The 25,057-nt window shown below is 41.9% G+C and overlaps 3 protein-coding genes across 6 annotated transcripts; 1 reads left to right on the top strand and 2 right to left on the bottom strand.

Moving 5' to 3' along the window:
- Window positions 1-4,506: 4,506 nt before the first annotated feature.
- Window positions 4,507-7,416, bottom strand: zbtb1 (zinc finger and BTB domain containing 1). The gene is made up of 2 exons (XM_061901358.1): window positions 7,121-7,416; window positions 4,507-6,536 (listed from the first exon to the last, which is right to left on the bottom strand). Exon 2 carries the CDS (start codon window positions 6,530-6,532, stop codon window positions 4,682-4,684), a length of 1,851 nt encoding a protein of 616 aa, XP_061757342.1. The 5' UTR covers window positions 6,533-6,536; window positions 7,121-7,416; the 3' UTR covers window positions 4,507-4,681.
- A 793-nt stretch (window positions 7,417-8,209) lies between these two features.
- LOC133553306 (uncharacterized) lies at window positions 8,210-13,630 on the top strand. Of its 3 annotated transcripts, XM_061901360.1 has the most exons (5): window positions 8,210-8,468; window positions 8,574-9,176; window positions 10,309-10,440; window positions 11,340-11,663; window positions 11,997-13,630. In XM_061901360.1, exons 2-5 carry the CDS (start codon window positions 8,727-8,729, stop codon window positions 12,894-12,896), a joined length of 1,806 nt encoding a protein of 601 aa, XP_061757344.1. In that variant the 5' UTR covers window positions 8,210-8,468; window positions 8,574-8,726; the 3' UTR covers window positions 12,897-13,630. The 3 variants fall into 3 exon arrangements, with proteins under 3 accessions (XP_061757344.1, XP_061757345.1, XP_061757346.1); XM_061901361.1 differs by having other exon boundaries at window positions 8,210-9,176; XM_061901362.1 differs by lacking the exon at window positions 10,309-10,440 and having other exon boundaries at window positions 8,212-8,468.
- Window positions 13,631-18,371: 4,741 nt separating this feature from the next.
- On the bottom strand, window positions 18,372-23,747 carry LOC133553304 (uncharacterized). 2 transcript variants are annotated; one of them, XM_061901356.1, is made up of 5 exons: window positions 23,533-23,747; window positions 22,825-23,427; window positions 21,562-21,693; window positions 20,339-20,662; window positions 18,372-20,005 (listed from the first exon to the last, which is right to left on the bottom strand). In XM_061901356.1, exons 1-5 carry the CDS (start codon window positions 23,611-23,613, stop codon window positions 19,106-19,108), a joined length of 2,040 nt encoding a protein of 679 aa, XP_061757340.1. In that variant the 5' UTR covers window positions 23,614-23,747; the 3' UTR covers window positions 18,372-19,105. The 2 variants fall into 2 exon arrangements, with proteins under 2 accessions (XP_061757340.1, XP_061757341.1); XM_061901357.1 differs by lacking the exon at window positions 21,562-21,693.
- Window positions 23,748-25,057: the final 1,310 nt, after the last annotated feature.

Genomic DNA, 25,057 nt, shown 5'->3' with positions numbered 1-25,057 from the left:
CTGAAATCTCTTCAATAACGTTTTTTTTCAATTATTATGTCAAATGAAATCCGTTACAACCAATGAGAGTCTTGAATTTACATTGATTCACAGTTTTGATTATTTCATCTTCTGTCACGTGCATGAGGAACATTGAGTTGGGATTTCTATCTATGGTGTCATCTTTGTCCTCAACTGACCCGGGAAGTGGAATATTTTCCTTCAGATCTGGTCCAATATTAACAAAGTATTTACTAAAGCTTTCAACTTCCCGTGCGTGGCCACCCTTGCTGCTCACTGCTCCCCTTACCTCCCAGGTGGTGAACAAGGGGATGAGTCAAATGCAGAGGACAAATTTCACCACACATTGTGTGTGTGAGACAATCATTGGAACTTTAACTTAACTACTTTGTTCATATTGTCGTCTTTTTAATGTTTCCGGCTGAGAAGTATTGTGGGTAATCCTTCCGAGCATCATTTGTAATAATCAGGGGTCTCAAACATGCGGCCCGCAGGCCAATTGCGAGTTTAATATGAATGCATGAACGGCGCTTGACAGCGTCATACTTGCCAACGCTCCCATTTTCCCGGGAGACCCCTGAATTTCAGGGCATCCATCCTCTAGAAATCCTGGCGATTTTCTCCCACCCAACAATATTCAGGGGGTGCTATGAAGGCACTGTCTGTAGCGTCACCTACATGTTGCACAAACAGCGTGCAAGCCCAGTTATGTTGTATTTGGCTATGCGAGACGCGCATGTTTTATTGCAAGACATATTTTATCAACAGCTACACAGGTCACACTGAGGGTGGCCGTAAAAAAAACTTCAACACTGTTACAAATATGCGCTACACTGTGAACCCACACCAAACAAGAATGACAAACACATTTTGGGAGAACATCCGCACCGTAACACAACATAAACAAAACAGAACAAATACCCAGAGTCCCATGCAGCCCTAACTCTTACGGGCACAATATACACCCCCTGCTACCACCAAACTACCCTCCCTACTTGCGTCGGTTGAGGGGGTGTATATTGTAGCCCGGGAGAGTTAGGGTTGCAAGGTTTTCTGGATATTTGTTCTGTTGTGTTTAAGTTGTGTTAGGGTGCAGATGTTCTCCCGAAATGTGTTTGTCATTCTTCTTTGGTGTGGGTTAACAGTGTGGCACATATTTGTAACAGTGTTAAAGTTGTTTATACGGTCACCCTCAGTGTGACCTGTAAGGCTGTTGACCAAGTATGCTTTGCAGTCGCTTACAAGAATCTGCACGAGCCTCATACAACTTAATACTGAGCCGGCACGCTGGTTGTGTGAAGTAAAAGTGGTTGCGATGACATGTGGTAGAGCAGTGGTCCTCAAATGGGGGTACGCGTGGGGGTACTCTAAGGCAGTGGTTCTCAACCTTTTTTTAGTGATGTACACCCTGTGAACATTTTTTTTTAATTCAAGTACCCCGTAATCAGAGTAAAGCATTTTTGGTTGAAAAAAAAAAGATAAGGAAGTAAAATACAGCACTATCTCATCAGTTTCTGATTTATTAAATTGTATAACAGTGCACAATATTGCTCATTTGTAGTGGTCTTTCTTGAACTATTTAGAAAAAAAGATATAAAATTAACTAAAAACTTTTTTGAAAAATCAACAAGTGATTCCATTATAAACAAAGATTTGTACACATAGAAGTAATCAACTTAAAGTGCCCTCTTTGGGGATTGTAATAGAGATCCATCTGGATTCATGAACTTCATTCTAAACATTTCTTCACAAAAAATGAAATCTTAAACATCAATATTTATGGAACATGTACACAAGTTTATGAATTATGCATTCATATTTTGTTGAAGTATTATTCAATAAATATATTTATAAAGGATTTTTGAATGGTTGCTATTTTTAGAATTTTTTTTTAAAAAATCTCACGTACCCCTTGGCATACCTTCAAGTACCCTCAGGGGTACGTGTACCCCCATTTGAGAACCACTGCTCTTAGGTATGCTAAGGGGTACGTGAGATTTTTTTTTCAAAATATTCAAAAAAATAGCGGCACTTCAAATATCCTTCATAAATATATTTGTTGAATAATAAATACTTCAACAAAATATGAATGCAAGTTCATAAACTGAAAAAAAAAAGAAAAAAAAAGGAAAAAAAAGAAATGCAACAATGCAATATTCAGTGTTGGCAGCTAGATTTTTTGTGGACATGTTCCTAAATATTGATGTTATAGATTTATTTTTTTGTGAAGAAATGTTTAGAATTAAGTTCATGAATCTAGATGGATCTCATTTACAATCCCCAAAGAGGGCACTTTAAGTTGATGATTACTTCTATGTGTACAAATCTTTATTTATAATTGAATTGAAGTGTTTTAGTTATTTTTATATCTTTTTTTTCAAATAGTTCACGGGAGACCACAACAAATGAGCAATATTTTGCACTGTTATACAATTTAATAAATCAGAAACTGATGACACAGTGCTGCATTTTACTTTTTTATCTCTTGTTTTCCAACCAAAAATGCTTTGCTCTGATTAGGGGGTACTTGAATTAAAAAAATGTTCACAGGGGGTACATCACTGAAAAAAGGTTGAGAACCACTGTTGAATTGATTAACGTGGACCCCGACTTAAACAAGTTCAAAAACTTATTGGGGCGTTATCATTTAGCAGTCAATTGTACTGAATATGTACTGAACTGTGCCATCTACTAATAAAAGTTTTAACCAATCAATCAATCAATCAATCAATCGAGGCATTAAAGGCAGTGCAGTCACGGCATGCCCTTAATAATGTCGGCTGGGTGAAAATTGGGACAAATTCGGGAGAATGGTTGCACCGGTAGATTGTCGGGAGGTGCACTGAAATTCGTGAATCTCACGGAAAAATCTTGAGGGTTGGCAAGTATGTTGCTAGGGTGGTAAAGCCAATAATAGAAGGTGAATTCATTAAAAAGTGCACAAGCGATAGAAAATGGATTGATGGATGGATGCTATGGTTTTGTAAAATGTGTTATTTGTGGGAAATTTGAATAGCCTAAATACAAAAATTGTTCAAAGACAACTTCTCATGATAATACTCTGACGTGTTAACTGGTTAATTGTTTAAAAAAAGGAAACAAATTAGGTGTATTTCACCAAGCAAAGTCAAGAACACTAAACATTTAAGGTGGTAATGACTAGGGTAGAGAGGCCCACACACATACACTTTCAGGTGGCCCATTATTCCTAGCAACAGTCCTACATAGAGATGTTGGAAGAAACTTAAAGAGCTGAGTTGTCCCTGGCCAAACATACTCTGGTTGGCCCACAAGGTGACCCAAACTTTGTCTCCTGCCTGCATTACTAGAACCATGTTGTTAGTGGTTCTTGTTGTCATAGATGGCAAACGCTGTCCGTCAGCACCCGTGACTCCATATATGCCGGTAAAGGTAAAATAAAGACCTTTGACGGGGGCTGTGAGGATGCCTGCAGGGGGAAAATGTCACGCCATGGTTAAAACCACCCGGAGGCAGCAGCGTTGCAAGTGATACCTTACCTGTTTTGCTCATACGTTGGTCACCACCCTCTTCAAGACCACTCTGGTGTCCATGAGGAAATGTTCGATGTCCCCTGCTTCAACAGCGTCACATTCCAGAGCCACGTGCTCTGTGGAAAATGTAGTTGAAGGCATAGGGTCAAAGGTTGTGTCATGGTCCCTCGACTTCTGCAGTGCGTGACTGACCTGGGGCATGGATGTCGGTCATCGTCTCTTCCTTTTTGCCACCCCGAGCCTGCAGCGGGTAGCAATATGATGAAGCACGAGGACGCCATCTATTAAGGCCTACAAAGCTCGCCGCTGCTACATAAATCCATTCCTTTGACCCCTGACCTCAGCTACTGTTTGGACAGTTAAGTTTGTTGAACGCATTGGCCAAAGCGTAGAGCCAAAGGAAGACAAAATATGCTCTTGTACGAGCTTAAATCAACCTTTTTCACAAATCTTTGATTGACCAATTCTGGAAGTTTCCACATATCAATGTCAATGACATGCTAATGCCGTTAGCTGCTGATACACATATTGACATGTTAAACAAGAGATTTCCAGCAATGACAATATATATGTACTTACAGAATAACCAGAACACCTGGAAGTGTTATTGTGTCATTGCTATGATATGCTGCTATGCAAACATTGATCGCTATAAAAAAAGGAGTAATGATGAGCTGGAGTCTAACCCAGTGGCCTTTGGGTGACAGGCGGGGTACATGTCTGGTCAACAGCCCTACTACAATCGTGATGGACAGCTGATCCAATATTTGGACTCATACCTCCCAGGGGGTGATCAAGGGTGATGGGTCAAATGCAGAGAATAATTTCGCCACACCTAGTGTGTGTGTGATAATCATTGGGACTTTAACTTTAGAACTCTGATTGAGCATTGCCCACTCGACAGGTATCCAAAGTCTCCTTCAACCCGATTGGTTGACAAGACCGCGGGGGCTGAGCCTGATCAAGACACATATCATATACTGTGCACAAAGTGTGTGTGTATAAAAACTTGTTGACAAAGTGACATTTATTAAAAATGTGAATAGATCATTATTATCACATGCCAACCCTTTCAAGTCCACAAGGATGCAGTGTGGTCTTTGCCCCACCCACAATAGCTCAGTGACTAATGACGTGTCACAGAAGAGACAACGGCGCTGACAACGGTCTTACAGCCTCCTGGCGTGTTTCTGGTTGTAATGACTGCGCATGTCCTTGCGAAGGCGGAACTTCTGTCCGCACACACCACACACGTACAGGTGGACGTCCATGTGCTCCTCCAGCTGCTCGCCGCCAGGAAAGATCTGAAAGCACACCTGGCAAATGGTCTCCCCCGCCGCCAGGTGCGAAATCATGTGCCTGACATGGTCATGCTTGAGGAAGGTGCCCTGGTCGCACACGGGGCAGACGTAGCGCGCCACTCCGCGGTGCATGTCCGTGTGCAGCCGCAGCTGGCGCTCACGCAGAAAGCGCTTGCCGCACGTCTGGCAGGTGAACTGCTTCTCTTTGGTGTGCACGGTGTAGTGCTCGCGCAGGTGGCAGCGCTGGTAGAAGCCTTTGCCGCAGATGGTGCAGAAATGTTTGCGGCGATGGTCTGGCCCGCCGCGGAAGAGGTCGGGGTCGTGACAGGACAAGGCGTGTTCCAGCGCTAGGCTCTCGCTGAGGAAGGGCAGGCCGCAGTGAGGGCAGGCAAGCTCCGCCCCCTCTTCCACGGCGTGAGGCTCATCCTCGTCGTGTGAGTCCGACTCACCACCGAGGGTCTCGGCGCAGCGCTCGGCGTGCTCCTGCAGTTGGCGGCCTTTGATCAGCACTTGGCCACACCTCCCGCAAGCGCAGATGTGGCCCATGTGACTGGACAGGTAGTGCGCCGACTTGTCATCTTCGCTTAGTAAAGTCCCACACAACTCGCAGGGGGCGACCTCGCTCTCCTCTTCTTTCACCTCAAAAAACTGAGCCGATGTTCCAGAAGCATCGCAAAGCGGCATGTCCACGGCAGAAACGCTGGCCGCCTCTTCTAAGAGTGTTCCACCTCCTTCATTTGGCGCAGCTTTTCCTACGTCAGCAGACGCCAGAACGGCGCCGTCGACGCAATGGGCCTCTGCCAGCGGGCTGTCAGGCGGTTCTGTCTTGATGGAAACACAGCGGGTAGATTCCGCCTCACTGTTTGTCCCCACCGCTAGCGAGCACAGGTCAGAGAGTGCTCTGTGTTCCTCCGCACTGTCAGAGGCAGAGCTCTCGGCCGTGACAGCGGCATCCGCGTCTCCGCTTTGGCCCGGCTGGTAAGTCTTCCTGTTGGTGCAGGTCAGGATGTGCTCAATTAGAAGTTTCTCACAGCTGAAGACAAATCCACAGTCATCGCAGGTAAATGTCCGGCCAAAGCGAGGGCGTTCCTTCAGGGCGGAGCTCCGTCCCGCATTCCTCTTCCTCAGGTCACACGGTTGCTCTGCACCCCCATCCACAACCAAGACGGGCAGGCTGGGTCCGTCTTCTGCCACGCCCACTTCGGACCTGCTGATGGTTCTGGCGAGGCGATTCAGTTCCTGAGCAGGCGCAGGTTTCTGCCGCTCGTACATGCGGACGCCAAACATCATCTTCCCGCCAGAGGTCACCGTTGACGAGCTGGACAAGGACGCTGATGAACACGGGGCGAAATTTGGGGCGTGGTTGTCCCTCAGGTCATCCAGGGAGTCAGGGATGTAGTACATCTGTAAGTACGCCATCGACGCTTTGAGGTGGTCAAAGTCGTAGCTGCCTGCCACAATGCGGCCAAGGTACATCAGCTGCAGGATGAGGTCGAAGCACTCGGCACTGATCTGCATGTTGCTGAGGTCGAGTCGCGCCGCTCCCTGCTGGTCGCGGATAAACATCATCCTGAAGTAGGAGCTGCAGGCCGCTAGCACTGCCTTGTGAGCCCGGAAGTAGATGTCATCGATTGCGATGAGGCAGTCGCACAGGAAGCCCCACTCGCGCTGGTTGTTGAGCTGCTGGAGGACATGCTCGCTGTGACTCGACCTCGCCATCGCCCTGCGGACAACAGGACTCACCTTTAACCTCTATGACAGCAGACTAACTCTTTTTGGGAGGACTACTTTTATTGTAATTAGCATATTTAAAAGCATTCTTGAAACACTTGACACTAACAGCAACCTATTAGCTCCTCTGAAAACAAACACCTAGTAATTCTACCAATCAGATGGGGGCTGCGTAGCGTCAGCGTGGCCGCTGGGGGGCTGCTGAGCTCGGCGTGCAGCGCCCGAGTTAAACTGGAGCTGCTAGCAAACAAGCTATCAGGCTATCAAACTAACATGCTAACAAGCTAGTCGTCTGGACCGGAAGTCACTACCACTGCGCCTCCAAAATGAGTGTAATAGTATAAACATAAGTGATGAGATCAGTTCAAAAGTGAATATAAGGAGCTGAAAGTGAATCATACACCTAACAGTTAGATGAACGTATTTTCATGTATGACCAACACTTAATGAAGACAAGCCTGAGCTACAACGACAGTTTTATTGTGAAAACACAAACAGGAAAAAATTTTGTGTTGGCGCGCAGACGGCAACCCCCCCTTTCCCCCAGCAGCACATAAGCGACCAGCACCGACTCACCGCAAGGACCCCAGGCCGGCGGAGGAGTTGCTGATATCGGCCGAAGATAAGCCCAAGCACCGTTGATCTGCACGGATATTTTGTGTGGGGAAGTTGGATCTATACGCTTCGGCTACTTCTTGTTCTATTTAGGCTACTTCTAGTTCTGCTACTTCTACCTCTTCTTCCTCCTCTTCTTCTTTTTTCCTCCAGACAGCTGCTGCGACAACTTCCGCACAAACTTCCCGTGAACGAAATAAAAGACTTCCTTCTTCTTCTTTTCTGGTTTAATGGCGTTTGGCAAGCCACCTTGTAGTGTGCATTACCGCCGCCCTCTGATATGGAGTCTGGACCGAGACGGAACCTCTTACTCAATAGTCTTTTATTTAACCCAGTCTTTAAAAAAATATATGTAATGCGTTGCATCCTACGTGTTCTGAGTGCAATCCTAAATATATTCAGAGGTGGGTAGAGTAGCCACAAATTGTACTCAAGTCAGAGTACTGTTACTTTAGAGCAGGGGTCACCAACCTTTTTGAAACCAGGAGCTACTTCTTGAGTACCAATTCACGCGAAGGGCTACAAGTTTGATACACAATTTAAAAAATTGCCAGAAATATTCAATTTTCTCAATTTACCTTTAATAAATAATCTACATATATATATATATAAAATGGGTATTTCTGTTAATCCTTAGTACATTTTTTTTTTACGGAAGGTTTTTTGTAGAGAATAAATGATGAAAAAAAACACCTAATTAAATGGTTTAAAAGAGGAGAAAACAGGGAAAAAAGAAAATAAAATTTTGAAACATAATTTATCTTAAATTTCGACTCTTTAAAATTCAACTGAAAAAAAGAAGAAAAAAACTAGGTAATTCGAATGTTTTTGAAAAATTAAAAAAAAGACTTTATGGAACATCATTAGTCATTTTTCCTGATTAAGATTAATTGTAGAATTTTGATGACATGTTTTAAATAGGTTAAAATCCAATCTGCATTTTACGGAGCCCCTAAAGGGACATGGAGATTTTTTTTTAGACATGTATCTCGTGCGCACGAGAAACTTTTTATTCAAAAAAATTAAAAAAAAATGTTTTTAAATAAAAACTATCTCGTGGCCACGAGTTTCTCGTGCGCACGAGAAAGCTTTGGATGCGTGCACGTGGTTTGAGGTGTGTTTTAAAATGGCAGTTTAGGAGTTTATGCGGCTCTATTTCCAACAAAGACGTTCCCTCGCCCATAATCTCCCGTTGCTCAGCAGTTTTGATACCTGTTATTAAACAAAGATGGCTGCAGTAGATTTATTCATGTTCCTTCGAATGCGGAATATACCTGAAAGTGTCATCAACAAACTAAAAGAAGACAAGGTGAGGAAACTTATTAACTTTTATATAAAGTAAGAAATAGCCTACTTTTAATGTTGCTATTTTACTGTAGGAAATACCATTTAGCAAACGTTTTGCTTTTTACAGATCGACACCAATGTCATAGGCATTATGACAGATAAGGAGTTAAGCAAGTATATCGAAAGATATGGGGATCGACTTGCGCTCAGAGCATTTTGCCGTCAAAGAACTGTGACAAACGAAGAGTAGGGTGGAGCCGAGACAGTGAAGTCCTCCCTCATGCAGAAATTAAGAGACAGGTTAAGAACTCCTAATACTGTACAAGGCACCGCTACTGGCCAAAAAAATGCAGCCAAAATCACCCGGCGGGTTGAAATGGGATGGCTCCTCTTTGAGAGTGGAATGTATCACCAGGTTAGAACGAGAAAAGGAGGAGGATCACGGAATCTGTCGGTCCAGAAATCAGTGACTATGGGTGAAGTGTTGGAGACAGGCAAATGCTTGTTTTTTGCAAATGGGCATTCATCAAAAGGACTGATAGAAGACTTCGAGTTTGACATTTGTGATTACAGTCACAGTCCTGTGCCCCGTGAAGTCACGGTGGGCCAGCTGTACGAACAGACTAAACTAAAAATGCTACGCGTCTACACAGCCACCAAGCCTAACAACATTCTACTTCTCTCTGATGAATCATCGGACATGGAGCCAACACAGAAAACGCCGCTGAAGGTAATTATCCTCTGCCACATTTGTGATATCAATACATAGATTACTGTAGGTATTCCATTTATATTGATTGCATGCGTCGCCAGGCTCTGCTTTTTATCCACAGACTTATCAGATTTAATGTTTTATTATCTCTAGCAGGGGTGTCAAAAGTGTGCCCCGGAGGCCATTTGCGGCCCACAGCTAATGTTTTAAAGGCCCACGTCACATTCTAAAAATACTAATCAAATAAACAAAAAATAACAAAAGTGGAATGAAAAAGTTTAGAGGTGAAATGTAATTTAGAAAAAGGTGCACTGTTGACTAATAAAACAAAGCTGTTTTTTCTTTAAAACTGTCATTGCTCAAAACATAATATTGAATGAAAATGTATGTTTTTATGAATTATTGAACTATCCTAGGCAGCCGAGATAGGCTCCAGCACCCCCTGTGATCCGGAAAGGGACAAGCAGTAGAAAATGGATGGATGGATGGATGTTTGTTTGCCACAAAAAAACATAGTTTTGTTTGACAAAAAGGGTATAAAACAAACAAACAAAAATGTATGTATGCCCTGGCACACCATTATCATCATTTCATGACCCAAGCAAAAAAGTGTTTACACTTTTATACTGAAATAAATACACCTACCACTTATTAAATAATAATACAGAAACAAATTAAGTTAGAATCCATGAAGGAAAGAAGAATGTGAATGAATGTTTATAACTGAAGACATTTACATATGCATTAAAATGTGTTTTCTTTTGTATTATTTGTTTAATGGATTAAGTAACGTCGATAACAACCTTTTTCCAAAACACAGTACAGAATGTGAGATATAACAGGATAATGCATACATTTATAATTTGTTTTAAAAAGCTTACAAAAAAGTGGAACCCCCAAAATTTAGTGTGGGGCCCCATTTTGAAAATTCCTAGCGCCAATACTCATTATGGTTGTGTACCATACCTGTCTCATATGACGGATATGATGTTGATATTCACGTTTGCTTTCTTACCTGTGGTCTTATTCAATGTAATCTGTACTTTCACAGATGTCTTTTTTTTAGGATAAATCTAGTGTCTTATTTCTATGTCAAGTCTGTATAAGCTCACAATGTGCTGCTCACAATTTGCTGCTCACCGTTTTATAGGCTAGGTCTAGGACAATGAAGACACGATCCTTGAGGAACAAGACCAGGAGACTCAATGAAGTGGATCATCCAGAGAGCTCCTCTGATTTAGATCTATCTCCAAGTGGCTCAATGCAGCAAAACCGTGAACAAGTAAGCACTCGTATTGCATTTTTATGGAACCAGTCTGTGCTAAACAGTACTGAACTTGTGTTGTCTGAAGATTTTATTGTACCAAAATGTTCAGTATTCATTAAAATTCAAACATATTTTTATAGTTATAGTTTCCTGTAGTGTCATTTAAATTAAATCTGCATGACACAGGAGCTATGTTTATTATAAATCACAGGTGAAATATATGAGGGCACAGAAATGGCCTTTAAGAAACCATAATTTATAGTTTTAGTTTTAAATCTGCAGTTAAGATGGAAGTCTGCGAATGCTTTAAATGTTATCCTACATTAAGTAAAAATGCATACACCAAATAATTTACTCAGGTGCAGAGTGTTATAGTCACATGAATATATATAGCAGCTTCCATCCATCAATCCATTTTCTACCGCTTGTCCCTTTTCGGATCGCGGGGGTTGCTGGTGCCTATCAGCTGCATTTGGGCGGAAGGTGGGGTACACCCTGGACAAGTTGCCACCTCATCACAGATAGACAGACAACATTCACATTCACACACTAGGGCCAATTTAGTGTTGCCAATCAACCTATCCCCAGGTGCATGTCTTTGGAAATGAGAGGAAGCCGGAGTACCCGGCAGCTTGGATGAGATTATTCAAACTATAGATAATATGATAGGTTGATTGGCAACCCTAAATGGTCCCTAGTGTGTGAATGTGAGTGTGAATGTTGTCTGTCTATCTGTGTTGGCCCTGTGATGAGGTGGCGACTTGTCCAGGGTGTACACTGCCTTCCGCCCAATTGTAGCTGAGTAGGCACCAGCGCCCCCCGCCACCCTAAAGGGAATAAGCGGTAGAAAATGGATGGATGGATGGATAATACATTTGTTTGTTTTCTTGTTTTTTATATGAAATGATCAATAGAGAAGAGAGACAATCAGCCAGTCAAGATCAGCAACTCCTGAGATGGGTAACACAGAGCTCCTGCATACACAACCTACTGAGGATGTTGGCAGTCATACTCAGCAGTCAACAAGAAGGCATGGATCTGAAGATGACTGTTTAACGCCTGTGCCAAGTCAAGATGCAGACCAGTTGTTAAGTGATGTCTCAGATTCCCCTCTTAATCCTGCCATTCAACAATCTCTTGAGGACTCTGAAGTGAAGTTTGGACCCATTGTTGGTGATGATAGTGATTCTCAAGACACCACACTTCCCTGGAATCCACATGACTTGAGCAGCATGCAGGTACAATGTAGCACGAACGTCTTACAGTCCTGTAAAATTGTTACATTTTACATTTTTAAAATGTACAAAAACTGTAACATTACCATCCGAAGATCTTTCATCCTAAGCATATGTTTTTAGATTCATGTTTCATCCAAACATTCCAAAACTCATTTGTAATTTAATGCATCGTTGTATGAAATAGAAAAGCGGCAAATCTAAAACCACAACATTATCACCATTTTTGCATGCTATTTGATACATTGATTGTCAAAATCTTTGATTCTTTTCTGTTCACAAAAGGATTAATCAATCAATAATCACACCTAATTACCTTTTTAAAATATCTTGCAGCATTCCACATTCAATGATGGTCCTGTATCATCAAGCTGTCTTCCAGCATCACCAGATCCATTTGACAAAGAAATCCTTATTTTGAAATTAAGACGAGTAAACATAGTCGATTATGTCCTTAATGTCTTCATGGAACCAAAAGTACTGAATGCTCGTCTAAGAATGGAGTTTACAAATGAGAAAGCTATGGACAGTGATGGTGTGTCAAGAGAGGCGTACTCCGCATTCTGGGACCACTTCTTGGACCAGTGTGAGGGGGAAGATGAACGAGTACCCAGGCTACGACCAGACTATTCTGAGAAGAAATGGCAAGCGCTCGGAAGAGTGTGGTTGAAAGGATACCTGGACCACAAAATCCTACCAATCAGACTGTCACCAGCCTTTGTTCTTGCCTGTTGTAAAGGAGTTAGCTCAGTGGATGAAGAACTATTAATGATGTCATTTGCCAGATTTCTTTCAGAAAATGAGCGTGTGTCGCTTGAAAAAGCACTACAGGGTACCATTGATGAAACTGTTGAGGAGGACTTACTTGATGTCTTCTCCAGAATGGGCTCACACTGCCTGCCCCCTAAAAACAATTTACGGGCTGCTATTTTAACAATGGCCCACAAAGCTCTTCTTCAAGAGCCAAAGTTTATAATTGACTGTTTCCACTCCAGTGTTCATAATGCTATGCCAACGCTCATAACCACAGACAACATAATGGAGATATATGAATCTAAGAGGCCAACTAACAAGAAAGTGGCCCAGATGATAAAATCATCACTTGAAAGCCTAAATCCACAAGAGCAGACTGCTCTTAACCACCTGCTACGGTATGTGAGAAGCATCGACCAAAGAAAATTGGAGATTTTCTTACGCTTCTGCACAGGATCTACTGTGCTGTGCAGACACAATTGAAGTCATTTTTAACACATTGTGTGGTTTAAGTCGCAGGCCTGTAGCACACACATGTGGAGCAGTTCTTGAGTTACCATGCACTTACATCACATACCCTGAGTTTCGCAAAGAATTTGATAATGTCTTGTCTGGTGACTGCTTCACAATGGATATTGTGTAGTGAATGGAAAGCACATCTATCTTCTACACTGAGTTTTGCATTTGTCTGATGCAAAACTGTTTCTACAGATTTTCATTTATTGTTCTTATTAAAACAGAGACCGTTTACATTTTTTAAATTGTTTTATTTTCTTATTTTTTTCTGTAAATTGTTAGTACATTGAGATTCAGTTTTTTTTCCACAAGACAGTTTAATAATTTTGATAAGTCAGCAGGGTCTGTTCTCATAGGTAAATGTCCCTTTTTGTACAATTATTACATTTTCATGTGCATCTTTTATACAATTGTTATTCTGAATAATGTTCAGAATTTATGTCGTCATTCAACAAACAAGTTCATGTTCAATGCAAGTACAATACATTTCAAATGGTTGTTCAGTTCTGTTCATTTCCTCTTTCATGTCCTGCCTTGTTTCTCTTTGCAGTCAGTGTGCATATAGTGACATATCAATCCTATTTGCACCTCAGTTTTGCTGCAAAATGTTCTTAATGTTTGTGGCATAGCACTGTTCAAGTGTAGTCAGTGTGGACATGTTGTAGCTCTGAATAATCTGAATAAAAATCCATCTCAAATTAGAGAGTTGACGTTATCTCATTCCTCAAGTGAAGGTACAAATCCAATGCCTGATAAGCATCAGCTGGAAGATGCAGCTGTGACTCTGCCATCAGAATGTTGCAGATGTTGTAGATGTCTGTGTCACATGGCACTGTTGGTCGAAATGTGCAGTTACTCTGACACAACTGTACATCAGCTCTGTCCACTGGGGAAATGCAATCACAAGTTGTGTAGAGTTCTGGGAACATGTACATGATTCGGGGGCGACCACTGGGCACCCTGTCATTCTTTGATGGTCTGATGACATGTGCATCCCACACATTGATGGTCTCGTCTAATTCATCCTGGAAAAACAGTACAGAGAGAAAGAAAAGTACATTAATATGCAATTTGTTATTCTCTTCATGTGCTCTTTAATTTAGTTATGAGATTACTTCAAATAAATTATGTTAAATCTTGAGGTTTTTGATGACGTTAGGAGAAAATGAGTGGAAAAGGCCAAATATAAATATATAAATTAATAAACATAAATGAATAAAAACAGTTTGCTGCCCACTATGCTTGTACGGGGGGGTGGGGGTTATTAGGGCTACCAAACCCCCCGACACTGATGATGAATTAATAGGGTATTGTAGGACACCAATAACAGTAATTAAGAAGACACATAGACATGAGACACAAGTGCTAATATTCACACCCACTGTCTGCTCATGGAAGGATGTTAAAAGACAAAAACGAAAATGTAATTCAGTAGTTTTTCCATTAGATGACACTGTTGTACTGTTGATTCATTCCATCTCTGCAGCCCGCTTGTAAAAAAGAGATGCACTTGCTATATTACATGTGTGTGCATGCCAGTCAATAAAGACATCAGAAAATGGATAAAACAATGCATTGTCGCTTACCTGAATGAAGCTCATAAAGCAGAACTGAATTACACCTCGGTCCAAGTATGTACCACCGAACAAACCACGGTCCTTCAGGTCAGTGAACATAGAGATATAGAACTCCATTGATTCTCTTCTGAGGAAACCCCACCAACTCTATATGCGCTGATTTGCTGTGCTTGCCCCTTCGATGTAGCTGTCAATACCAGAACCGTCATCAATGTTGCGTCGGAGAAAACGCTGAAAGTCTCTGACTTTAACATTTTCAGTGCCCCGATCGCCTCTGACAATCCTCGGACAACCACCAAATTTCTTCACTGCCTCCATATAATAGCCTCCAATGATTTTTGGGTCACTGCTGGTCGTAAATGCATTCATCCAGATAATTTTCCGGGAAAATCCGCCAATACAGCCGTTTATACAGATACCAAATGGTTTCAGTTTGTCATAAGAGTCAAAGTGCCAAATATAATTGGGCCCTTTTGCGAAATAGTTGCGACGATGGAGCCGTCTCCTTGCTCTGAGTTCAACACCCCTCGGGTCAAGTTCTTTAAGAATTAAGCGTACTTCTTCTTTCTTGACGTGTAATCTATCCTCCTTGCATTTAGTGTACATCCACCTATATCCACACAGCAGGCCACTTGTTTGTAACTGCTGCTGAATGAAATCTACCACGCGATCCAAAGAGGTGTATCCTTTGCGCCGAAACAGACTACATGCCTTCATAATTCGTTTTAAATGTCTTTCAGACACAATATACCGATGACGACTTGCAAGCAGGCTTCACGGTGGCAGAGGGGTTAGTGCGTCTGCCTCACAATACGAAGGTCCTGCAGTCCTGGGTTCAAATCCAGGCTCGGGATCTTTCTGTGTGGAGTTTGCATGTTCTCCCCGTGAATGCGTGGGTTCCCTCCGGGTACTCCGGCTTCCTCCCACTTCCAAAGACATGCACCTGGGGATAGGTTGATTGGCAACACTAAATTGGCCCTAGTGTGTGAATGTGAGTGTGAATGTTGTCTGTCTATCTGTGTTGGCCCTGCGATGAGGTGGCGACTTGTCCAGGGTGTACCCCGCCTTCTGCCCGATTGTAGCTGAGATAGGCGCCAGCGCCCCCCGCGACCCCGAAAGGGAATAAGCGGTAGAAAATGTCCTTACAATGAAGTCCGAGTTGGAAATACAGCCGAATTTACGGAGCCCCTAAAGGGACATGGGGATTTTTTTTTTTAGACATGTATCTCGTGCGCACGAGAAACTATCTCGTGCCTCGTGCGCACGAGAAACTTCCATCCATCCATCCATTTCCTACCGCGTATTCCCTTTTTTGGGGTCGCGGGGGGCGCTGGCGCCTATCTCAGCTGCAATCGGGCGGAAGGCGGGGTACACCCTGGACAAGAAACTTTTTATTTAAAAAAAAAAAAAAGAAATGTTTTTATTTTTTTTATAGAAAGTTTCTCGTGGCCACGAGAAAGTTTCTCGTGGCCACGAGATAGTTTCTCGTGCGCACGAGATACATGTCTAAAAAAAAAATCCCCATGTCCCTTTAGGGGCTCCGTAAATTCGGCTGTATTTCCAACTCGGACTTCATTGTAAGGACATTTTCTACCGCTTATTCCCTTTCGGGGTCGCGGGGGGCGCTGGCGCCTATCTCAGCTACAATCGGGCAGAAGGCGGGGTACACCCTGGACAAGTCGCCACCTCATCGCAGGGCCAACACAGATAGACAGACAGCATTCACACTCACATTCACACACTAGGGCCAATTTAGTGTTGCCAATCAACCTATCCCCAGGTGCATGTCTTTGGAAGTGGGAGGAAGCCGGAGTACCCGGAGGGAACCCCCGCATTCACGGGGAGAACATGCAAACTCCACACAGAAAGATCCCGAGCCTGGATTTGAACCCAGGACATGCACCTGGGGATAGGTTGATTGGAAACACTAAATCAGCCCTAGTGTGTGAATGTGAGTGTGAATGTTGTCTGTCTATCTGTGTTGGCCCTGCGATGAGGTGGCGACTTGTCCAGGGTGTACCCCGCCTTCCGCCCGATTGTAGCTGAGATAGGCGTCAGCGCCCCCCGCGACCCCGAAAGGGAATAAGCGGTAGAAAATGGATGGATGGATGGACTGCAGGACCTTCGTATTGTGAGGCAGACGCACTAACCCCTCTGCCACCGTGAAGCCTGCTTGCAAGTCGTCATCGGTATATTGTGTCTGAAAGACATTTAAAACGAATTATGAAGGCATGTAGTCTGTTTCGGCGCAAAGGATACACCTCTTTGGATCGCGTGGTAGATTTCATTCAGCAGCAGTTACAAACAAGTGGCCTGCTGTGTGGATATAGGTGGATGTACACTAAATGCAAGGAGGATGGATTACACGTCAAGAAAGAAGAAGTACGCTTAATTCTTAAAGAACTTGACCCGAGGGGTGTTGAACTCAGAGCAAGGAGACGGCTCCATCGTCGCAACTATTTCGCAAAAGGGCCCAATTATATTTGGCACTTTGACTCTTATGACAAACTGAAACCATTTGGTATCTGTATAAACGGCTGTATTGGCGGATTTTCCCGGAAAATTATCTGGATGAATGCATTTACGACCAGCAGTGACCCAAAAATCATTGGAGGCTACTATATGGAGGCAGTGAAGAAATTTGGTGGTTGTCCGAGGATTGTCAGAGGCGATCGGGGCACTGAAAATGTTAAAGTCAGAGACTTTCAGCGTTTTCTCCGTCGCAACATTGATGACGGTTCTGGTATTGACAGCTACATCGAAGGGGCAAGCACAGCAAATCAGCGCATAGAGAGTTGGTGGGGTTTCCTCAGAAGAGAATCAATGGAGTTCTATATCTCTATGTTCACTGACCTGAAGGACCGTGGTTTGTTCGGTGGTACATACTTGGACCGAGGTGTAATTCAGTTCTGCTTTATGAGATTCATTCAGGTAAGCGACAATGCATTGTTTTATCCATTTTCTGATGTTTTTATTGACTGGCATGCACACACATGTAATATAGCAAGTGCATCTCTTTTTTACAAGCGGGCTGCAGAGATGGAATGAATCAACAGTACAACAGTGCTATCTAATGGAAAAACTACTGAATTACATTTTCGTTTTTGTCTTTTAACATCCTTCCATGAGCAGACAGTGGGTGTGAATATTAGCACTTGTGTCTCATGTCTATGTGTCTTCTTAATTACTGTTATTGGTGTCCTACAATACCCTATTAATTCATCATCAGTGTCGGGGGGTTTGGTAGCCCTAATAACCCCCACGCCCCTGTACAAGCATAGTGGGCAGCAAACTGTTTTTATTCATTTATGTTTATTAATTTATATATTTATATTTGGCCTTTTCCACTCATTTTCTCCTAACGTCATCAAAAACCTCAAGATTTAACATAATTTATTTGAAGTAATCTCATAACTAAATTAAAGAGCACATGAACTAGTGATTTAGGGCTATATAAGTAAACATTGATTGATTGATTGATGAAGAGAATAACAAATTGCATATTAATGTACTTTTCTTTCTCTCTGTACTGTTTTTCCAGGATGAATTAGACGAGACCATCAATGTGTGGGATGCACATGTCATCAGACCATCAAAGAATGACAGGGTGCCCAGTGGTCGCCCCCGAATCATGTACATGTTCCCAGAACTCTACACAACTTGTGATTGCATTTCCCCAGTGGACAGAGCTGATGTACAGTTGTGTCAGAGTAACTGCACATTTCGACCAACAGTGCCATGTGACACAGACATCTACAACATCTGCAACATTCTGATGGCAGAGTCACAGCTGCATCTTCCAGCTGATGCTTATCAGGCATTGGATTTGTACCTTCACTTGAGGAATGAGATAACGTCAACTCTCTAATTTGAGATGGATTTTTATTCAGATTATTCAGAGCTACAACATGTCCACACTGACTACACTTGAACAGTGCTATGCCACAAACATTAAGAACATTTTGCAGCAAAACTGAGGTGCAAATAGGATTGATATGTCACTATATGCACACTGACTGCAAAGAGAAACAAGGCAGGACATGAAAGAGGAAATGAACAGAACTGAACAACCATTTGAAATGTATTGTACTTGCATTGAACATGAACTTGTTTGTTGAATGACGACATAAATTCTGAACATTATTCAGAATAACAATTGTATAAAAGATGCACATGAAAATGTAATAATTGTACAAAAAGGGACATTTACCTATGAGAACAGACCCTGCTGACTTATCAAAATTATTAAACTGTCTTGTGGAAAAAAAACTGAATCTCAATGTACTAACAATTTACAGAAAAAAATAAGAAAATAAAACAATTTAAAAAATGTAAACGGTCTCTGTTTTAATAAGAACAATAAATGAAAATCTGTAGAAACAGTTTTGCATCAGACACATGCAAAACTCAGTGTAGAAGATAGATGTGCTTTCCATTCACTACACAATATCCATTGTGAAGCAGTCACCAGACAAGACATTATCAAATTCTTTGCGAAACTCAGGGTATGTGATGTAAGTGCATGGTAACTCAAGAACTGCTCCACATGTGTGTGCTACAGGCCTGCGACTTAAACCACACAATGTGTTAAAAATGACTTCAATTGTGTCTGCACAGCACAGTAGATCCTGTGCAGAAGCGTAAGAAAATCTCCAATTTTCTTTGGTCGATGCTTCTCACATACCGTAGCAGGTGGTTAAGAGCAGTCTGCTCTTGTGGATTTAGGCTTTCAAGTGATGATTTTATCATCTGGGCCACTTTCTTGTTAGTTGGCCTCTTAGATTCATATATCTCCATTATGTTGTCTGTGGTTATGAGCGTTGGCATAGCATTATGAACACTGGAGTGGAAACAGTCAATTATAAACTTTGGCTCTTGAAGAAGAGCTTTGTGGGCCATTGTTAAAATAGCAGCCCGTAAATTGTTTTTAGGGGGCAGGCAGTGTGAGCCCATTCTGGAGAAGACATCAAGTAAGTCCTCCTCAACAGTTTCATCAATGGTACCCTGTAGTGCTTTTTCAAGCGACACACGCTCATTTTCTGAAAGAAATCTGGCAAATGACATCATTAATAGTTCTTCATCCACTGAGCTAACTCCTTTACAACAGGCAAGAACAAAGGCTGGTGACAGTCTGATTGGTAGGATTTTGTGGTCCAGGTATCCTTTCAACCACACTCTTCCGAGCGCTTGCCATTTCTTCTCAGAATAGTCTGGTCGTAGCCTGGGTACTCGTTCATCTTCCCCCTCACACTGGTCCAAGAAGTGGTCCCAGAATGCGGAGTACGCCTCTCTTGACACACCATCACTGTCCATAGCTTTCTCATTTGTAAACTCCATTCTTAGACGAGCATTCAGTACTTTTGGTTCCATGAAGACATTAAGGACATAATCGACTATGTTTACTCGTCTTAATTTCAAAATAAGGATTTCTTTGTCAAATGGATCTGGTGATGCTGGAAGACAGCTTGATGATACAGGACCATCATTGAATGTGGAATGCTGCAAGATATTTTAAAAAGGTAATTAGGTGTGATTATTGATTGATTAATCCTTTTGTGAACAGAAAAGAATCAAAGATTTTGACAATCAATGTATCAAATAGCATGCAAAAATGGTGATAATGTTGTGGTTTTAGATTTGCCGCTTTTCTATTTCATACAACGATGCATTAAATTACAAATGAGTTTTGGAATGTTTGGATGAAACATGAATCTAAAAACATATGCTTAGGATGAAAGATCTTCGGATGGTAATGTTACAGTTTTTGTACATTTTAAAAATGTAAAATGTAACAATTTTACAGGACTGTAAGACGTTCGTGCTACATTGTACCTGCATGCTGCTCAAGTCATGTGGATTCCAGGGAAGTGTGGTGTCTTGAGAATCACTATCATCACCAACAATGGGTCCAAACTTCACTTCAGAGTCCTCAAGAGATTGTTGAATGGCAGGATTAAGAGGGGAATCTGAGACATCACTTAACAACTGGTCTGCATCTTGACTTGGCACAGGCGTTAAACAGTCATCTTCAGATCCATGCCTTCTTGTTGACTGCTGAGTATGACTGCCAACATCCTCAGTAGGTTGTGTATGCAGGAGCTCTGTGTTACCCATCTCAGGAGTTGCTGATCTTGACTGGCTGATTGTCTCTCTTCTCTATTGATCATTTCATATAAAAAACAAGAAAACAAACAAATGTATTATCCATCCATCCATCCATTTTCTACCGCTTATTCCCTTTAGGGTGGCGGGGGGCGCTGGTGCCTACTCAGCTACAATTGGGCGGAAGGCAGTGTACACCCTGGACAAGTCGCCACCTCATCACAGGGCCAACACAGATAGACAGACAACATTCACACTCACATTCACACACTAGGGACCATTTAGGGTTGCCAATCAACCTATCATATTATCTATAGTTTGAATAATCTCATCCAAGCTGCCGGGTACTCCGGCTTCCTCTCATTTCCAAAGACATGCACCTGGGGATAGGTTGATTGGCAACACTAAATTGGCCCTAGTGTGTGAATGTGAATGTTGTCTGTCTATCTGTGATGAGGTGGCAACTTGTCCAGGGTGTACCCCACCTTCCGCCCAAATGCAGCTGATAGGCACCAGCAACCCCCGCGATCCGAAAAGGGACAAGCGGTAGAAAATGGATTGATGGATGGAAGCTGCTATATATATTCATGTGACTATAACACTCTGCACCTGAGTAAATTATTTGGTGTATGCATTTTTACTTAATGTAGGATAACATTTAAAGCATTCGCAGACTTCCATCTTAACTGCAGATTTAAAACTAAAACTATAAATTATGGTTTCTTAAAGGCCATTTCTGTGCCCTCATATATTTCACCTGTGATTTATAATAAACATAGCTCCTGTGTCATGCAGATTTAATTTAAATGACACTACAGGAAACTATAACTATAAAAATATGTTTGAATTTTAATGAATACTGAACATTTTGGTACAATAAAATCTTCAGACAACACAAGTTCAGTACTGTTTAGCACAGACTGGTTCCATAAAAATGCAATACGAGTGCTTACTTGTTCACGGTTTTGCTGCATTGAGCCACTTGGAGATAGATCTAAATCAGAGGAGCTCTCTGGATGATCCACTTCATTGAGTCTCCTGGTCTTGTTCCTCAAGGATCGTGTCTTCATTGTCCTAGACCTAGCCTATAAAACGGTGAGCAGCAAATTGTGAGCAGCACATTGTGAGCTTATACAGACTTGACATAGAAATAAGACACTAGATTTATCCTAAAAAAAAGACATCTGTGAAAGTACAGATTACATTGAATAAGACCACAGGTAAGAAAGCAAACGTGAATATCAACATCATATCCGTCATATGAGACAGGTATGGCACACAACCATAATGAGTATTGGCGCTAGGAATTTTCAAAATGGGGCCCCACACTAAATTTTGGGGGTTCCACTTTTTTGTAAGCTTTTTAAAACAAATTATAAATGTATGCATTATCCTGTTATATCTCACATTCTGTACTGTGTTTTGGAAAAAGGTTGTTATCGACGTTACTTAATCCATTAAACAAATAATACAAAAGAAAACACATTTTAATGCATATGTAAATGTCTTCAGTTATAAACATTCATTCACATTCTTCTTTCCTTCATGGATTCTAACTTAATTTGTTTCTGTATTATTATTTAATAAGTGGTAGGTGTATTTATTTCAGTATAAAAGTGTAAACACTTTTTTGCTTGGGTCATGAAATGATGATAATGGTGTGCCAGGGCATACATACATTTTCGTTTGTTTGTTTTATACCCTTTTTGTCAAACAAAACTATGTTTTTTGTGGCAAACAAACATCCATCCATCCATCCATTTTCTACTGCTTGTCCCTTTCCGGATCACAGGGGGTGCTGGAGCCTATCTCGGCTGCCTAGGATAGTTCAATAATTCATAAAAACATACATTTTCATTCAATATTATGTTTTGAGCAATGACAGTTTTAAAGAAAAAACAGCTTTGTTTTATTAGTCAACAGTGCACCTTTTTCTAAATTACATTTCACCTCTAAACTTTTTCATTCCACTTTTGTTATTTTTTGTTTATTTGATTAGTATTTTTAGAATGTGACGTGGGCCTTTAAAACATTAGCTGTGGGCCGCAAATGGCCTCCGGGGCACACTTTTGACACCCCTGCTAGAGATAATAAAACATTAAATCTGATAAGTCTGTGGATAAAAAGCAGAGCCTGGCGACGCATGCAATCAATATAAATGGAATACCTACAGTAATCTATGTATTGATATCACAAATGTGGCAGAGGATAATTACCTTCAGCGGCGTTTTCTGTGTTGGCTCCATGTCCGATGATTCATCAGAGAGAAGTAGAATGTTGTTAGGCTTGGTGGCTGTGTAGACGAGTAGCATTTTTAGTTTAGTCTGTTCGTACAGCTGGCCCACCGTGACTTCACGGGGCACAGGACTGTGACTGTAATCACAAATGTCAAACTCGAAGTCTTCTATCAGTCCTTTTGATGAATGCCCATTTGCAAAAAACAAGCATTTGCCTGTCTCCAACACTTCACCCATAGTCACTGATTCCTGGACCGACAGATTCCGTGATCCTCCTCCTTTTCTCGTTCTAACCTGGTGATACATTCCACTCTCAAAGAGGAGCCATCCCATTTCAACCCGCCGGGTGATTTTGGCTGCATTTTTTTGGCCAGTAGCGGTGCCTTGTACAGTATTAGGAGTTCTTAACCTGTCTCTTAATTTCTGCATGAGGGAGGACTTCACTGTCTCGGCTCCACCCGACTCTTCGTTTGTCACAGTTCTTTGACGGCAAAATGCTCTGAGCGCAAGTCGATCCCCATATCTTTCGATATACTTGCTTAACTCCTTATCTGTCATAATGCCTATGACATTGGTGTCGATCTGTAAAAAGCAAAACGTTTGCTAAATGGTATTTCCTACAGTAAAATAGCAACATTAAAAGTAGGCTATTTCTTACTTTATATAAAAGTTAATAAGTTTCCTCACCTTGTCTTCTTTTAGTTTGTTGATGACACTTTCAGGTATATTCCGCATTCGAAGGAACATGAATAAATCTACTGCAGCCATCTTTGTTTAATAACAGGTATCAAAACTGCTGAGCAACGGGAGATTATGGGCGAGGGAACGTCTTTGTTGGAAATAGAGCCGCATAAACTCCTAAACTGCCATTTTAAAACACACCTCAAACCACGTGCACGCATCCAAAGCTTTCTCGTGCGCACGAGAAACTCGTGGCCACGAGATAGTTTTTATTTAAAAACATTTTTTTTTAATTTTTTTAAATAAAAAGTTTCTCGTGCGCACGAGATACATGTCTAAAAAAAAATCCCCATGTCCCTTTAGGGGCTCCGTAAAATTGTCAGGAAAGAAGAGGAAGGAATTTAAAAGGCAAAAAGGTATATGTGTTTGAAAATCCTAAAATCATTTTTGAGGTTGTATTTTTTTCTCTAAAATTGTCTTTCTGAAAGTTATAAGAATAAATCAATCAATCAATGTTTACTTATATAGCCCTGAATCACTAGTGTCTCTAAGGGCTGCACAAACCACAACACAAACCACTACGACATCCTCGGTAGGCCCACATAAGGGCAAGGAAAACTCACACCCAGTGGGACGTCGGTGACAATGATGACTATGAGAACCTTGGAGAGGACGAAAGCAAGGATGTCGAGCGGGTCTAACATGATACTGTGAAAGTTAAATCCATAATGGATCCAACACAGTCGCGAGAGTCCAGTCCAAAGCGGATCCAACACAGCAGCGAGAGTCCCGTTCACAGCGGAGCCAGCAGGAAAACATCCCAAGCGGAGGCGGATCGGCAGCGCAGAGATGTCCCCAGCCGATACACAGGCAAGCAGTACATGGCCACCGGATCGGACCGGACCCCCTCCACAGGGGAGAGTGGGACATAGGAGAAAAAGAAAAGAAACGGCAGATCAACTAGTCTAAAAAGAGAGTCTATTTAAAGGCTAGAGTAAACAAATGAGTTTTAAGGTGAGAATTAAATGCTTCTATTGAGGTGGCATCTCGAACTGTTACCAGGAGGGCATTCCAGAGTACTGGAGCCGGAACGGAAAACTCTCTATAGCCCGCAGACTTTTTTGGGGCTTTGGGAATCACTAATAATCCGGAGTCTTTTGAACGCAGATTTCTTGCCGGGACATATGGTACAATACAATCGGCAAGATAGGATGGAGCTAGACCGTGTAGTATTTTATATGTAAGTATTAAAACCTTAAAGTCACATCTTAAGTGCACAGGAAGCCAGTGCAGGTGAGCCAGTACAGGCGTAATGTGATCAAACTTTCTTGTTCTTGTCAAAAGTCTAGCAGCCGCATTTTGTACCAACTGTAATCTTCTAATGCTAGACATGGGGAGACCCGAAAATAATACGTTACAGTAGTCGAGGCGAGACGTAACAAATGCATGGATAATGATCTCAGCGTCTTTAGTGGACAGAATGGAGCGAATTTTAGCGATATTACGGAGATGAAAGAAGGCCGTTTTAGTA

The sequence above is a fragment of the Nerophis ophidion genome, linkage group LG05, assembly GCF_033978795.1.
Source record: "Nerophis ophidion isolate RoL-2023_Sa linkage group LG05, RoL_Noph_v1.0, whole genome shotgun sequence".
Lineage (NCBI taxonomy): Eukaryota > Metazoa > Chordata > Actinopteri > Syngnathiformes > Syngnathidae > Nerophis > Nerophis ophidion.
This window is presented reverse-complemented; position numbering and strand designations above follow the sequence as displayed.